General features: G+C 43.1%; 2 protein-coding genes across 2 annotated transcripts in view; one reads left to right on the forward strand and one right to left on the reverse strand.

Moving 5' to 3' along the window:
• Window positions 1-17,712, reverse strand: part of hspa4a (heat shock protein 4a) — a 460,486-nt gene that overhangs the window by 65,158 nt on the left and 377,616 nt on the right. The gene's annotated exons all lie outside the window — the stretch shown is intronic.
• The window catches only part of LOC308304263 (fibroblast growth factor 13-like), a gene marked incomplete at both ends in the record, with an annotated part of 31,759 nt that overhangs the window by 11,448 nt on the left and 2,599 nt on the right, over window positions 1-17,712 (forward strand). Inside the window, one exon of the mRNA XM_080748829.1 lies at window positions 9,013-9,211. Within this exon, the coding sequence (XP_080604955.1) occupies window positions 9,013-9,211 (199 nt within the window). The remainder of the gene's footprint in view (window positions 1-9,012; window positions 9,212-17,712) is intronic.

Consider the following 17,712-nt stretch of genomic DNA (forward strand, 5'->3'; position numbering starts at 1 on the left):
GATGGTCAGTACACACGCACACACATGCACACACACACACACACACACACACACACACACACACACACACACACACACACACACACACACACACACACACACACACACACACACCCTCTATATGTCTTTGCCCTCAGGGACACAACCCCACACTGTAGAATCTCATTTAAGATTGTGCGCGCGTGCACACACGCATGCGCGCGCGCACACACACACACACACACACACACACACACACACACACACACACACACACACACACACACACACACACTGACCAACAAATCCTTCACAAATAATTTGTACAGACATACTGGATGGCTGAACGAGAGAGAGAGAGAGAGAGAGAGAGAGAGAGAGAGAGAGGGAGCAGCAGCGCCACTCTCTCTGTTTCCCCCGGCAACCTGGGCCCTGTGTTTCTCTCGGCGGGCCTTGTTGGTATTCTGGGGAGGAAGCTGGTTGCCATGGAGATGCGGGAATAAGGAAATGCAAATGTCAGCGGTCCGAAGTTTGGTATATGGGCTTCGTTCTGTTAGATGAACAGCCTGGCCTGGGGACTTATTGAGTGAGGGGACAGATAGGTCGACTCTAGATGAATGGAGAGTTATTGAGTGAGGGGACAGATAGACAGATGAATGGGGAAAGGGATGCATGGATTTTTATCTGAGCATAATTATAATTTTATAGTACAGGTGATGCTGGAAATGGTTTCGTTGACAAGAATGTGTGTGAATCTTGACTCTCTCTAGGTCGTCCTCAGACGAGCCTTCCATCGTCGCTTCCAGTCATCCCGGTTCTCCATACAATCAGCCAGCTCGTTGGTGCTTTGCGCTCCTGCGTCTTTCTTGAGTACATCCACATTATGTTAGTGTGGGACGTCCTCGTGACCGGTGCCCATGTGTTGGTTCCCACAGCACCAGTTTACTGGCTGGCAGCACTTGATGTCTTTGTTTGGATGTTATAGGTGATCACCTCAGTTTTCTTGGCATTCAGCCGAATGCCAACCTTGGCACACTCTGAGTCCACTCTGCTATTGCACCACGTGGTTGGAGAGTAGGCCAAAAAGCATAATAAAAATAAACACGAACCCTGAACTCTAAACTAGCACATACAGTACAGTAAGTTGAAGATATATTGATAAAAAACAAGCATTCCTAAAATACGCTGTACATAAAAGTATAGTCAGTGTACAAAAGTTCACACTGGACAGTCCCACCCCCTGGCCCATCATCAGTACATGCTCCACCCCTCACCTGATCTCATTCACCACACCTGTGATCACTCAGTCCGGTCTATATATATACTGCCCCAGCTTTCAGACATTCACTTCTCCTTGGCTGCAGCAGAGACAAGAGCAGCAGCAGAGCCTGGCCTGGTGGCACAGGCACCAAACCCCAAACCACCATGTTGTGCGTATCTGATAAATAAAACCATAACATGGTATAAAATAACATACTGGGAACTCCTCTTCAATGGCATTCTGATCGATGCCCCATGGTGATGTGCAACACCTTTACACCAGCCCCTAGACAAAACCCTATCCTATTTAACATGGTCCTTCGAACCGAGAAGAGCATTGCCATGGCTGGAGAGGAGCCCAGCCTGCATGATCGTCACCAGGATCTTCTGCAACCAGTTCTCCAGAAGTCTCCTCCTCCTTCGGCCTCCCCTGAAGACCTACGGCCACCTGAAGTCTCCTCCTCCTAACCGGCCTCCCCTGAGTCCTACGGCCACCTGAAGTCTCCTCCTAACCGGCCTCCCCTGAGTCCTACGGCCACCTGAAGTCTCCTCCTAACCGGCCTCCCCTGAGTCCTACGGCCACCTGAAGTCTCCTCCTAACCGGCCTCCCCTGAGTCCTACGGCCACCTGAAGTCTCCTCCTAACCGGCCTCCCCTGAGTCCTACGGCCACCTGAAGTCTCCTCCTCCTAACCGGCCTCCCCTGAGTCCTACGGCCACCTGAAGTCTCCTCCTAACCGGCCTCCCCTGAGTCCTACGGCCACCTGAAGTCTCCTCCTCCTAACCGGCCTCCCCTGAGTCCTACGGCCACCTGAAGTCTCCTCCTCCTAACCGGCCTCCCCTGAGTCCTATGGCCACCTGAAGTCTCCTCCTAACCGGCCTCCCCTGAGTCCTACGGCCACCTGAAGTCTCCTCCTCCTAACCGGCCTCCCCTGAGTCCTACGGCCACCTGAAGTCTCCTCCTAACCGGCCTCCCCTGTGTCCTACGGCCACCTGAAGTCTCCTCCTCCTACGGCCTCCTGCCTCAAACTCCTCCTCCTTCGGCGCCCAGGTCTCCGCATTCGACCCCGCCTTCAGCGCCCAGGGCTTCGTCTTCAAAGTTTCTTTCTCCTCCCAAGGCTCCTCCAGTAGCAGGGCCTCCTCAGGCTTCTCTTCCTACAGTCACCAGGCCCCCTCAGCTGCCCCACCACCTGAGCCCCCCCCCCCCCCATCTGTTCTCATGGGGCGGCCCTATCACAGTGTGACTTTTTATTTATTTAAATCTTTGCAGATTTGGGGCGGCTGTACAAAAGTTCACACTGGACAGTCCCACCCCCTGGCCCATCATCAGTACATGCTCCACCCCTCACCTGATCTCATTCACCACACCTGTGATCACTCAGTCCGGTCTATATATATACTGCCCCAGCTTTCAGACATTCACTTCTCCTTGGCTGCAGCAGAGACAAGAGCAGCAGCAGAGCCTGGCCTGGTGGCACAGGCACCAAACCCCAAACCACCATGTTGTGCGTATCTGATAAATAAAACCATAACATGGTATAAAATAACATACTGGGAACTCCTCTTCAATGGCATTCTGATCGATGCCCCATGGTGATGTGCAACACCTTTACACCAGCCCCTAGACAAAACCCTATCCTATTTAACAGTCAGGCATGGGAATCTATTTCACTTACATGCAGGCTTCAATGAAGCTTACTGTAGCAACAGTTGTCCCGAGTAATGGAAGGTTATTCATTTATGAACCCCAAGCAGTTTGCAGGCAAATGTCTCATTAATGTTGCATTAAACTGTGGTCGACCACATAAACCGTCCGAGGACATACACAGCAAGACGTACATTTGTTCTAATGCAAGACAACGCATCCATCCTTTGTCTAGTTTACCACATATCCGAAGTGGGGTCGCAGTCAGAGGTAGCTGTTCCAGCATAGTTTCCTCTTCTTCCACATTAGCCAGCTTTAACTGGGGGATCCCGAGGTGTTCCCAGGCAGTTGTGGAGATGTAATCCCTCCGCCTGGTCCTGGATCTGCCCTGTCTCCTTCCAGCTGGATGAGCCTCCCTGGGTGAGACGAGAAGGAGGCGTCCTCACTTCATGCCAGAACCACCTCAGCTCTGTTTGCACCTTTCTATGCAACAGAGCAGTCCAAAAGTCTTTCTCAAAGTTTTTCAGGTCTAAGGAGTCCTACAGTAGCAGAATCGCATTCGCATCAAATGCAAATGCGATTTCTGGAAGGGGGGTGGTTTAAGAGGCTATATTCGTCTGGCTTCCAGGCTAGAGTCAAGTCTATAAAGCTATCTATAAATCTATCAAAAAGTTTAATCTGGAACACAATTTTATACGATATGTAAAGGGGAGTGGTTTACGAGGCTACATTTTCTTTAGATAAATGCCCTCGGCCATGATATTAGTCTGGCCATGCCAGGCTAACTTGATTCATCCATGCCTCATTCCCTACTTGAGGTGAGCAACCCTTTGGTTTCCTTCCGAGAACCATGGCCTCAGATTGAAACTGCTGATCCTCATCTCAGCCACTTCACATTCCACTGTGAACCGATCCGGTGAGAGTTAGAGGTCACAGACCAATGATACTATGGTGCATTCCTCAGACTGTCCAACCATAAACCAAACCCTCCATGACTGCGCATCGAAATCCAACCAAATTTGTAAAACCCTTTAGCTTTAGCCACAGAAAGTTCATGACAAATTAATTAATATGAATCTATTTAACCTATGTATCGTACACTTTATTTGTATACACTTACACTTTATTTGTATTGCAATTCCTAGAACAATGTTACTAATTCAGGCAGCAAGACATTAAGAACTACGTGTAAGAAACAGGACAATTAGGACATACTGTAGACTAGAGAGTAGGGGAAATACAATAATTTAAAAATAATACATCAAATGGATGACAGATCAAATGTGTAAATAAATGTGTAGAGCATGAAAGAAATACAATACAGTAGTAGTACTGATACACGATAAAACAAGTAGGAGAAATGGTGAAAGGATTACACATCTACTACAAGTATGTTTTGAGAATTATAATGATGATGCTACAGAGTTTGCTGGTCTCAGCTCCAGAGCTGAGAAGGATGGAGGCCTGAAGGCACAGTTTTGTATGCATGTAAGAACAGTGCACCTCGTCTCTCTCTCTCTCATTCTCATTCTTGGCCACTCTCTTCTCTTGGTTAACTCTCCCCAGTGGCGTCAGTTCAGAAAAAGCTAAGGTATGGCAACATGACTGGTGTCTTGCACGCGCGCCTTCGTCATGTTGCCATATAGAGGAGGAAAAAATCCTAAAAAAGAGCCTTAGTTTTTGAGGTACCCCTACCCGGGGTAGAACAAAACGCAACATAGTTTTTTCATATCTTTAGGATGTCCCTTTCATGAAATGGATTGTCCCAAGTTTTACTTTGACTGCAAAAGTCATGAAATTGATCCATGAAGGGACTCATCACATAGGCAAAAAAACGCCTATCCTGAAAGATGGAGTTCCAAGTCAATCCTTTGTCATTTTCTACCTGCAGGTTGTTTTTACCTCATACTTGCACAGATGGTCTACAGGTAGTGTCCTTACATCCCAGAAAAATCAGAATGCAAAAATATGGTTCTGTTTTGAATCTGCAGCCTTTTATATAAGGACTTTCTATAGGCGGAAATTACATTTCTAAGGAATGTTCCCCTGTAAGTCTGGTGATAATCTTCTATAAGGGGTAGAACAAAACGCGACATAGTTCTTTCAAATCTTTAGGATGTCCCCTTCATGAAATGCACTGTCCCGAGTTTTACTTTTACTGCCAAAGTCATGAAATTGTTCCATGAAGGGACTCACCACATAGGCAAAAATCACCTACCCTGAAAGATGGGGTTCCAATTCAATCCTTTGTCATTTTCTACCTGCAGGTTGCTTTTACCTCATACTTGCACAGATGGTCTACAAGTAGTGTCCTTACATCCCAGAACAATCAGAATGCAAACATATGGTTCTGTTTTGAATCTGCAGCCTTTAATATAAGGACTTTCTATAGGCGGAAATGACATTCCTAAGGAAGAATCCCCTGTGATCCTGGAGATAATCTTCTATAAGGGGTAGTACAATCCCTGACAGTGTTTTTACTTGTCCTCTTCATAAAATGGATGGTCAGTAGTTTTACTTTTACTGCAGAAGTCATGAAATTGATCCATAAAGGTACCCACCATAAAAAAGCCTACCCTGAAAGATGGAGTTCCAAGTCAATCCTTTGTCATTTTCTACCTGCTGGTTGTTTCATCTCATATTGCACAGATGGTCTACAGGTAGTGTCCCTACATCCCAAGGGGGAGGCTCTCTCCATTCCGACATGTCGCCACTCCGAAATGGACTTCTTATTGTCGGAGTGGCGACACTCCCATGGGCCTAAGGTTTAGGGTTAGGGGTAGAGATAGGGTTAGTGTCGGAATGCAGACATGTCGGAAAGGAGACATGTCAGAGTGGAGAGATGCACCCATCCCAAGGCCTAATTCTCTTCACCTCAAAAGCAGCAAACATATTGTTCTATAAGCAGTCTATGGTATTCAGTCTTAAATGCAGTACAGTATGTATGTAAGCCTATATTCAGTAGAATACACTACACTTTGTGCGCCATTCTTAATGCCAAATAATCAGCAGCCTTTTCTCATTTTCATTTATTTCTTTTTCAATCAACAACTATTTTGAGCAGTGTAAGGGAGACTGACCAACGTTTGATTATTTGGCATGCAGTAAGCCAAAGATTCTCAGATCCTGAAGTTCATGAATGTGCTTCGCCAGCTTGTTGAAAGCTGTATTATTGCTTATTCTGAACAGGCTGCTTGTTGCATTGCATCCAGTCAATGCGTGCCATGCTAGAAGACTCTCACACAAAGCCACTCTCAATGTATTTGTAATATCAGACATTGGGATGTATCGTTGTCTATCCCATGACCAGCATGCATGAAAATGGCAGCTATTCCAAGGAGTTGTTGACTGACATAGTAGGCGAGCAACACAAGTATATCCATAGTACTGTACATATAAATTAGGTCAGGGCCTGAGAACCTTTGGCTTGACAGATAGTCTACCAGAGGCTTCAGCATGTTCAAGACAATATGCCCTCACTCTCTATGGCCTAAAAAAGAAGGCAAAGGGCCAGGTGGGTTCTAGTCTTGATGAGCTCCGTTGTATTCTTGCATCAACGACAGACATGCCAGTCTCACATCTGCCTCCCACTGAGGATATTTTTGAATGTTCAACAGGCTATGTACCAAACTGGTACAGTATATGGTGCCACAATCATGTCCCCAAACCCCTTTTGTGGAATCCAGTTGGGAAGGGTTGGATGCTAAAGGATACATCACTAAAGCCTGTCCTGTTCAAAAAATAGCCTGCACCAAGCAGTAAGAGACCTCACCCAACTCTACTGCTATGATAAGGATTGTTGCAGTCAAAGTAGTACGTGCCTCAATGTCTCTCTGTGGGATTGTGTTGTACATAATATTGCTCCTGTATTTACAGTACATTGCCTGTAAACTAAAATAAACAAGAAATGACACAATCCTTTTATACCAGCTTGTGCCTTGTGGACCAGCCTTGACTGTAGAGCATTGTAGTGGCCCTTGGTTGTAATCCACTGGGAACTGAATTCCTTCTTACCGTTTATATTATAATAATATATACCATCATACCATATTTATTACCATAACATAAATAGTAAGACTGAATTCAATTAATCCATCGACCAGCCATTGACCAATAGATACACAGCCGATTACTGTACGTCACGAACAAACTCCTGACAAAATTATGTCTGAATTTGGGAGATCACAGCTTTGTATCCATTGACCAGCTTTGCAAATTGGTCAGTCCCCCTCACACTCAAATTAGTTGTTGATATGAAAATATTGAAAAAGAAATAAACGAAATAAATTAAAATGAGAAAAAGCTGCTGTTTGATTATTTGGCATGCAGTAAGAATGGCACACATATATAGAAAAACTTCTGATTCACAATACAAGCATATTCTGACATATTCTTCTGGTTTATTTTGGTTGTTGGTGTATTCCCTATTGACAATCTGAATGGAGTTTGTTAATTTGTATTGATAATGAGCACCTTATCGATCCTGCTTATTGACCCATGGGCTTTTATCGAGCCCACTGTTGAGCGCTTTATAATATTTTGTGGGAAGATGTGAGATGTGAGATTCTGAACAGAACTGGTATCTTTTTGCATTGGCCAGTTGTTGTGAGTCTGAGTTTGTCTATGAGGATGAGAATTGACTAAAGTAAAAAATATTGTCATTTAATATCTTTAGAAAATCATTCATTAGTGTGCAGTAAGTGTTAAATGGCTATATATTATGAATAGTACTGTAACAATGTATTAATCGCCTCTTGTCTTGATTATTTAAACATGATGTCATGGGCCGCTATGCTTAATAACAAGCTTGATAAGCCCAAAGCTTATTGATACCGGGATATCAAGGCCCTTGTTTCCAGCTCCTTCCCTACCAGTAAGTGGAAATGGTGTATGATTAACTTGTGGGGATATTTCTGCCCTTTCTTGGTAAATCACTTTTTTTGCATTCTGATTATTTTGGGATTTAAGGACGCTACCTGTAGACCATCTGTGCAAGAATGAGGTAAAAACAACCAGCAATAGAAAATTACAAAGGATTGACTTGGAACTCCATCTTTCAGGGTAGGCGTATTTTTTGCCTATGGGGTGAGTCCCTTCATGGATCAATTTCATGACTTTTGCAGTAAAAGCAAAACTACTGACCATCCATTTCATGAATAGGACAAGTAAAAGTTATGAAAAAACGTTGTCATAGTTTGTACTACCCCTTATAGAAGGATTACAGTGGAATTTTCCTTAGGAATGTCATTTCCGCCTATAGAAGGTCCTTATATAAAAGGCAGCAGATTCAAAACAGAACCATATTTTTGCATTCTGATTGTTCTGGGATGTAAGGACACTACCTGTAGACCTTCTGTGCAAGTATGAGGTAAAAACAACCTGCAGGTAGAAAATGACAAAGGTTTGACTTGGAACTCCATCTTTCAGGATAGGCGTTTTTTTGCTTATGTGGTGAGTCCCTTCATGGATCAATTTCATGACTTTTGCAGTAAAAGCAAAACTCGGGACAATCCATTTCATGAAAGGGACATCCTAAAGATATGAAAAAACTATGTCGCGTTTTGTTCTACCCCGGGTAGGGGTATGGTCAACTTCTGGCCTATTTTTTCCTCTACTAATACCTTAGCAACAGGCACGATACATTTATTTTAAGAAGTACATTAAATTTTCCCCCCGTTTCTACGGTTTCTTGGGCAGCTAAACTTGGCATGTTTTAGTAAACGTGCCACAATTAACAATAATGCATTGCACCTGTGCGGCTGACCTGCGGAACCTGGGAATGTACCATTTTGTCAAGATGGGGAGAATACAAGTGTGGAGAATATAATTATAATACCTTGTTAAAGTGACCATTTTGTAATATTTTGCATTTGTAGTTATTTTACTGTAATTTAACAACATAATAACCAGCACAGATAGACAAAGAGACATTCGTGGATTTATATTTAAAAGTAACATTTGTTTTCCCCCTGGACCCAGGATATGGCAGCTGCATACCCCTGCCATACCCAATTGACGCCCCTGACTCTCCCCATTCCTCTGTGTGTCTCTCTGCTACTTTTATACTCTCTAACAAACCCTCCCCCCTTCCCCTTCCCACCACCCCCGCTTCTCCCTCTCATCCTTCCAGGAGCATTTCACCCCAGAGTGCAAGTTCAAGGAGTCTGTGTTCGAGAACTACTACGTGACCTACTCCTCCATGCTGTACCGCCAGCAGGCCTCGGGTCGCGCCTGGTACCTGGGCCTCAACAAGGAGGGCGGGATCATGAAGGGGAATCATGTGAAGAAGAACAAAGCTGCCGCACACTTCATTCCCAAACCACTCAAAGGTGAGACCTGCAAGAAGAGGTCAAGCGAGAGTCGGATTATAGGCTTATTATGCACCACCGAAGCGTGTCTTCAATTTTATTGCCCAAATAAGGGGATCTGGGTAGTAAGAAAAATAAATGATCTTGATTTGAATGCTGCCACAGGTAGAACAAGGAAGACTGAAGATTGTTAGCTAAACAGTTTGAGAAAAAGATGACACACCAATCCCACAGTTCCAGTTATCTTTCTTTTTGTTGCTTTTTAGCCCTTTTTTGTCATTATTCCAATTGTCTCCTCCCCACATAGGCCAGTCAATCTAAGCTAAAAAGGGGCATGACCCAAAAGAAATTGCAATAGTAATCATTCAGGGTTTTTTATGATCCTTAGGGTCATCCAAAACACATGTTAAAGAGTTTCCAAAATATTCTTAGTGGATCAAGGTAAATTCAGGGGGTTCAAGTTTGGGTCCCTTCACTTACTATACAGAATATTTTGGACAATTTTTATCATGTGTTTTGGATGACCCTAAGGATCATAAAAAAAACCTTGAACCATTACTATTGCAATTTCTTTTGGGTCAAACCTCAGATTGACTGGACTAACACACATTTCTGTGCTTTCACTGCTGTTGTATCCTACTGACGAAGCACATGGATGTCTATGGAATTATTACATAACAAAGACATCTACTGTACCTAGAAAACTGTATGTCTAGTTTAAATATGGCTGTATACTTCAGCTGAGCTTGGGGGGGGGCTTTGTGTGTTTTTTTAGTGTGTGTGTGTGTGTGTGTGTGTGTGTGTGTGTGTGTGTGTGTGTGTGTGTGTGTGTGTGTGTGTGTGTGTGTGTGTGTGTGTGTGTGTGTGTGTGTGTGTGTGTCGGAGGGAGCAAAAACAGAGGTGGACATTTGCAATGTGATACAACTCTGGTAACTAATTTCTTCTATTTCATATGAATACAAAATACATTTCTCAGTTTTGATTATTTCACACTTTGGCAATGTAAAACCTTTGTTTCCCATGCCAATTAAGCCTCATTGAATTGCAGAAAGAGAGAGAGAGAGAGAGAGACAGACAGACAGACAGACAGACAGACAGACAGACAGACAGACAGACAGACAGACAGACAGACAGACAGACAGAGAATAACAGAAAGAGACAGACAGAGAGGGAGGGAGGGAGAGAATGGATGGATGGGTGGATGGATGACAGGGAGGGAGAGGGCGAGAGAATGAGGATAAGGGTGAGAGAGAAAGAGAGTTATGAGCTTGTAGATCAACTATTGGGTGTGAGACACTGGCACACAACCACTATGAATCAAGGCAAGCATTTAAGCCCCATTTTATACTTTGGTTATTCGATAGCCGAGCTACAAGCTCATATTGCTATTTGCTAAACATTTAGAAAAATGTATTGATTATTGCGACCATAAGTCGCATGTTTAGTATGAAAACCTGCAGATCATGTCTGTCTGTCCATCCGTCCGTCACATGTCACACTGAGGTGTGACGCTTCATTAAAAGTTATAATGAGGCGTCACATGTCAGCGTGTCACACTGATGCGTGATCTGATGTCTTGATGACATCAGATCCCTGATGTCTTGATGACATCAGATCCCTGATGTCATCAATAAATGTCCTTGTCTCTTTTATGCCCATATATGGAGATCTCTGATGTCATCAATATTAAGCCCATATCTGGGAATGCCCATATATGGACATATTGTGTCAGTCCCATATGGTCTATGATGTCATACATCTATGATGTCAGATGTCAGTCATCTCTATATTTGGGAAAATATGGCCACATTTTGGCCACATTGTGTCCAACTTAAACAACCAACCAGGTCTGTGCAAAGTTGATCCCATGCCAAAGCGCAAGCGCTCGCCCAGCAGTCTGCTGTCACCCAGGTGGGAAAAAAAGAAGATGAATCTGGCCCGCTAGGTTGGGATTGGATTTCACTGCCCTCGAGGTTCTGGGGCACCAATCAGGGCCCAGTATGCAAATATGGGTCGGGTTTATATAAAAATATAAATAAATATCTGACCCTTGGAAATGCAGGTCCCATACAGAGATTCCAGACTAATATCTACACAGTGATATTAGTCTGGCCATGGCAGGCTAGGCTCGCTGTGTTGGTAACCAGTATGTACTGTAAGAATGTTGTTAGTGCTAAGAATGTTGTTATTGTTAAGTGTTGATAAGTTGAGTATTAATAGTTGAAAAGTACGGTATTAATAGTGTTAAGAGTGTGTGTTGATAGTGTTAAGTTTTGATAATGCGTATTGATACTGTAAAGGTGCGTTCCCGCCGCAAGATAAAATATCTTTATTTTTTTATACTAAATCTTTATCCCACGATTTTGTAACCCATTTTTCACCCAGTGCCAATGCATAAACTGTAATCCTGGGCACTACTCTATATTTTGATTGGCAGGACATTGTTAGAACGATCATTAGACCCAGAGCAATAATCCACCCATCTCTCCGACTCCCTCCCCAGTTAGAGCTCAGAGTTTTAATGAATGTAGAATTATCTGCAAGATGTAATTTGCTATAAATTAGATAACTTCATTTAATTGACCACGTTTACATTTTTTTAATGACAAATATTTGGACATATTTTGATTGGCAGGACATAGTTATAACAATCATTTGACCCAGAGCAATAAACCACCTATCTCCCCGACTCCCTCCCCAGTTCAGAGTTTTAATGAATGTAGAATTTTGTGCAAGATGTAATTAGCTATGCATTAGCTAACTTCATTTAATTGACCACGTTTAAAAACCTCTCCTTTGCCAATGTTGGCACCCGTGCCTAAGGTTGCCTACCCCTGCGTTATTCCATCCAGTTCCTTTCCCCTCCATCAGGCGTCCCGGCTGAACCAGGGGGAGGCAGTATTGAGACCAGGATTACCTCATGTTGACGGTGCCTATCAGGGCAGGAATGTCATGGAGGCCATGAAGGCCTCAGTTTAACCTTGTGCCCCTCAAACCAATGGCATGACCTGAGGCCACAGTTGTTGCGACCGTCAGGGAGCAGTTTACTATGAAAACCTCCACCGGCCGTCCGTCCGTCCGTCGGTCACACGTCACACGTCACACCTTTGCCCTGCTCATATCTCCGCATCAGTATGACATCACACCACATGTGTACACAAACCTTTGTGTACGTTGCTGTGGCAACAGTCTGTTGTTGCTGGTTTGTTAGTGTACGTTAGCAACCACCTTAGCAACCATGGTTTTACCCTAGCAACCAACTGTTTACCCTAGCAACCAACTGTTTACCATAGCAACCATGTTTTTTTTACCCTAGCAACCAACTGTTTACCATAGCAACCAGATACGCAGAGCAGGGATCTCCATATATGGGCATAAACAGGTGACATCGCACTGATGTCAGATACTCAGAGCAGGGATTTCTCCATAATATATGGGCATAAAAGGGATTCTGTTAGGGATCTCCATATATGGGCATAAAAGGGATTCTGTTAGGGATCTCCATATATGGGCATACAAGGGATTCTGTTAGGGATCTCCATATATGGGCATAAAAGGGATTCTGTTAGGGATCTCCATATATGGGCATAAAAGGGATTCTGTTAGGGATCTCCATATATGGGCATAAAAGGGATTCTGTTAGGGATCTCCATATATGGGCATAAAAGGGATTCTGTTAGGGATCTCCATATATGGGCATAAAAGGGATTCTGTTAGGGATCTCCATATATGGGCATAAAAGGGATTCTGTTAGCTGTTAGTGATCTCCATATATGGGCATAAAAGGGATGCTGTTAGGGATCTCCATATATGGGCATAAAAGGGATTCTGTTAGGGATCTCCATATATGGGCATGAAAGGGATTATGTTAGGGATCTCCATATATGGGCATAAAAGGGATTGTATCCCAGATGATGCCCTGTTAGGAGATCCACACTAACAGAATCCATATATGGTCCTACCGACAGCTGCTATAAGCCAACCCTGGCGATAAGGTCTGAGTCGAAGAAATGCTTATTTCCTGGCAAGAATTGCCCCTTTATACTGTAGGGCTCGTTTGTGTATTGTATGACATCACGCCACATCATCGGCTGAGGACTGTGTGATGTCATCATATCTCCATATATGGAGACATAAGTTGCTCATGCCCAAATATGGGCTGGTGAGGTCAGACTTAGTGTGATGCGTAGGTTATCTCCATATATGGAGATTCAACTTCAATGAGTAACCATGGCAAACTGTCAACTGCCCGTATGTCTTGATAATTGGTAAAACAAACTTTTGGCCTATTTGTGGAGATAAGCGACCAACGGTCGCTTATCTCCCGATTAGGGAGTCTTACTGGTGTTAATGCCCCAGCTGACTGTACCATTTTCTCTCTTTCTAGTCAATGTGTACTGTAGACAGTAAACACCGGTGTCTCTTTCTTGTCATGTAGACACCAGTGTCTTTTGTTGAGATTCTGAAATTTTAACTCCCCCAAGTCCCCATCTTTAAACCAATCCAGTGACTTTGATTGGTGCAGGGCTGAGCATGGATCAGATTGTAAATACCATCATTTATCTATTTCACTGCAGATTAGGTTATCATCCTTGACCCTTAAATTCAACAAATTCTTTCAATAGACTAAAATCTTGTTTTATTTGATGGCATTCCTGCCCTGGCATTTGGACTTTGTGCTCTCAAAAAATGAACAACACCAAAGGCCAAGTGGCCTTGCCCCTAAAATGACGAAATTCCTGGCCTGGCACCTACCCTAGGAGACACGGGGAGAACATACAAACCCAACTCCACACAGAAAGGCCCTGTCACAACCTAGGGTGATGGCAATCAATGAAATATCTTTATTGTCGCTTGGTTCCTCATTGGTGGGGAGGAGGTGTGGGGAAGGTGTTTGCCTTGAGTTTGTATGTCATCACGTTCAAATAATTATTTTATCTTTCGGTGGGAATGCATCTTAAGAGTGTTGATATTGTTAAGTGTTGTTAGTGTTTATAGTGTTAAGCATTGATAGTGTTAAGTATTAGTAGTGTAAGTATTGTTATTTTTAGAGTGTTGATAGTGTTAAGTATATTTATAGTTAAAACTGCACTATGTAACTTTACTGTTCTACCCCGGCTTTGAACCCCGGTCCCCTGCACAAGTGCAGAGGTTAATTTTTTAACCACTGAGCCTAATGGAGCCTGCCTGCTTGCTCAGGGGAGAAAGATTTTTCAAATCAGAAAGAGGATTGTGTCAAAGGTCGTCTCAAACCAGACACAGGATAAAAATGAAATAAGAGTATCAATTGCACAGTTTAGAGATAATGACATCTTAGCATTCAGCAGATTTGATGTTACATTTTGATTTATAGAATATATTTGGACGGTAAAGATTCATGGTGTAGAGACTTTACAAAAATGTGTGAACATTTTTATGATTTCATCTGGCTCCACTGTTAGCTAAATAGCATTTTGCCATTCAAACAACAGGGATTTATTTTCTTCTTTAAAAAAAAAGTTAAAACATCTCAAAAGGTACAGAATATATAAAAAATGTCCTAAGCAAGCTACATGTTTTACAGTTGAAACTGAGTAGCTAAACTTATGGAGGACTATATAGGTGCCAAAAAAAGTGAGGATAACATGAGTGTGCTTGCTTAGCGAGCCCACAATAATCTTATAATTAAAAGTATTTTGTATAGTATTTTTCATAAAAGAGGTATTTTGTAAATGATAGGAGTTGAGATGCTGAATTCAAAGGCTGTCTGATAGGACAGTGTGCTCTCACAGCTTCGCTACAGTGTTACCAACTCTCGCGAGAATAAATAAGACACCTCACTTCCAAAAATAAGCCCTTAACAAGAAGCCTCACCTTGAAAAATGAATAGAGAGCCATCTAGAGCCCCAAAAGCCATGCTAGCATCCGTTCCCTTCCAGCAGAATACAAAGTAGAAGCAGGTGCTATATTCTTAATAAGGTGCAGTTCACTAGACCAGTGTAAGTATGGGACACAGGGACATATACGTACGGGCAGTTCAGTTCCCAAACCAGGTGGTGACACAGCCTGATAGGACACTTTCCATGGAGCTGTGGTTAGAAGAGCCTGAGGATACGGGCTCCCACTCCAAACGTCTTCAGACAACGGATCCACGGCAGCCGCTGCTGAGCCTTTCTCACCATGTGCCCGTGGTGTGAGTGTTATGCAGAAAGACCAGAACTCACTGACCGTTTCCGTATCGACAACACCTGCGATGAAGATAGGTGTGTGCTCTCTTTTTGGCCTCCTGCAGTCCACAATCTGCTCCTTGGTCATGTTGACATTGACTGTGAGGTTGTCTTCCTGACGCCAGAGTGCCAATGAAGTGACCGCGTTTGTTTTTTTGTATACATTTCTTCGAGTTAAAAAGTAATTGAAAAAACTAAAACACGGTCCCTCACGCACAATATCAGTCACCAGAACCAGCGATGTGTGTCCTCGATGAGTCTAACGTGGTTAAATGGAGTTTGAAGTTCACTTATACAGTATAGGAGGGTGGGTCTGACAAAAATATCTAAATATTGAATCAAGCAACTTAAAAGGTTCAAAAGACCCCAGAAGTGTTAAAGTGAATTATCCCTTTAACCGGAAGCCAGATGAAAATCATTGCACTCAAATGACTTGACTGGATCAACAACTTTCAAAAGTTTAAGGTAAGCTGCTAGCCTACATTATGTATTTCAACATTGTTTGTAGGCTACATTGTATTGTATTTTATTACAAGAATATAAGATTATAATTCTAAGGATTAAGCTAATTCATGTAGTTGGTTACCTGGAGCTGAACGTTTGTTTTTGCAAATTAACTGATGACAGAATTTGCATTAATCTTTTTTCAAATGACTTCTTTTCTCTTTTTTTAAGAAAAAGAAAAAAGAAAAACAATTGCTCAGTATGTATTAAGTTTACACTTCCCCTTTTATCTATCTGTTAAAGCAAACATTTCCTTTGTGTATCATTATTTCAGAAATATGGGTTCCTCCAATGGTGGAATGTTCATACGGTGAGTAGGGTACATTTACTCAAGTACTGTATTTATGTAAAATATTAAGGTATTTTTAATTTACTTGAGTGTTTCGATTTTTCGATACTTTATTCTTCTACTCCACTACATCTCATCTCTAATTAAAAAACACATATTTCTACAAGAACTGAACAAATCATGCATTTTATGTTTGACAAACATATTATGACTAGGATTCTTAAAGCTGTTTTTTAACAAGCATTTATAAACTGATCATCATTTCAGTTGTGTCTGTCACTCAACACATAGTTTATCAATTTATTTATGTCCACACACAGGGAAAGCGTATAGGGACACACATATTTTAGGTGCAGTAAAGGTTACATTCATAAACTCATGGATATATATCCTCATGATACAACACGCATGTCACTCAGCACTCCATGGGCACAAGTAGGGGTGGCTCTGCCATGTATGGCAGCAGAGAGGGCACATTACTTTGCCAGCCTTTCTGCCTCGTCTTTGGGCATTCAAATTGTCGAAACCTTCCAACAACCAGTCAGTCTGTGTGTATGTTCTAGGCTGGATCACCAGAGGAAACACAGTTCTTAGTCTTGCACTGTTGCTTGGTGTTAAAGCGCTCTCTGTAGTTGTTCTCATGGGCCTGGAAGAGCTATTTCGACAGCGGATGGGCATACCACTGGAAGGCCACCAGAGGTCTATCGCCTCTCTTCCCAGTAGTTGTTGTTGAGCATGTTTCCTGAGTTGAGCCATAGTCCACAGAAGTTGCAAATGCATCCACTGCACCTACCGCAGTGACGGTAGTTACAACGTCATGCCCAGGACGCACGCACGCACGCACGCACACACACACACACACACACACACACACACACACACACACACACACACAGAGGACCAACTATACACAGAAGAAGATAGATTGAATTGCAAAATAAGTCACACTATATTTTGTACTTGTGTTTTAGAAACCTGCAAGACTTTTCTTGAGGCAAGGTGCTGTAATCGTATCATGCGGGAGTTGGCGCAACGGGAGCGTGAAAATGAACTGCAGAACGAAAAGATCACAGCTACTATGCAGTGCCAACAGAGAACGGTACGGGTAAATTATGGAATTGTTTTAAGAGATAATGGTTTGTTACCTTTTTATGATCCTATCTCAGTGGATGTTTTCTGTGGGTTCTATATTTGACAGTTGCCGGAGATCAAGGTTGAAGCTGTGACGACGACGGACAAATGCGATTTGCGGAAAACCGCAACCGCAGAGCCACGTTGTGGCGTGCAGGACATCGTTGTCGTAGATGGAAAAGCAGCGTGGGTCATTAGACCTCCATCAGAAGGAAGCTCCGAGCTCTCTGCTCTGTGCCAGAAGCACCAGCGGAGGAAAGAGACGGAAGAGACGGACCCTCCTTCCACGCCTCGCCACCGGCATGTTCAACCAAACACACTGCGTCAGGGAGACATCTTTTTTAAGCTGACCCCTCTTTTGGGGGTCTTTTTTTGGGGTGCCGCAATTGTTA

Source organism: Nannobrachium achirus (assembly GCF_963921795.1).
Source record: "Nannobrachium achirus genome assembly, chromosome: 19".
NCBI classification, from domain to species: Eukaryota; Metazoa; Chordata; class Actinopteri; order Myctophiformes; family Myctophidae; genus Nannobrachium; species Nannobrachium achirus.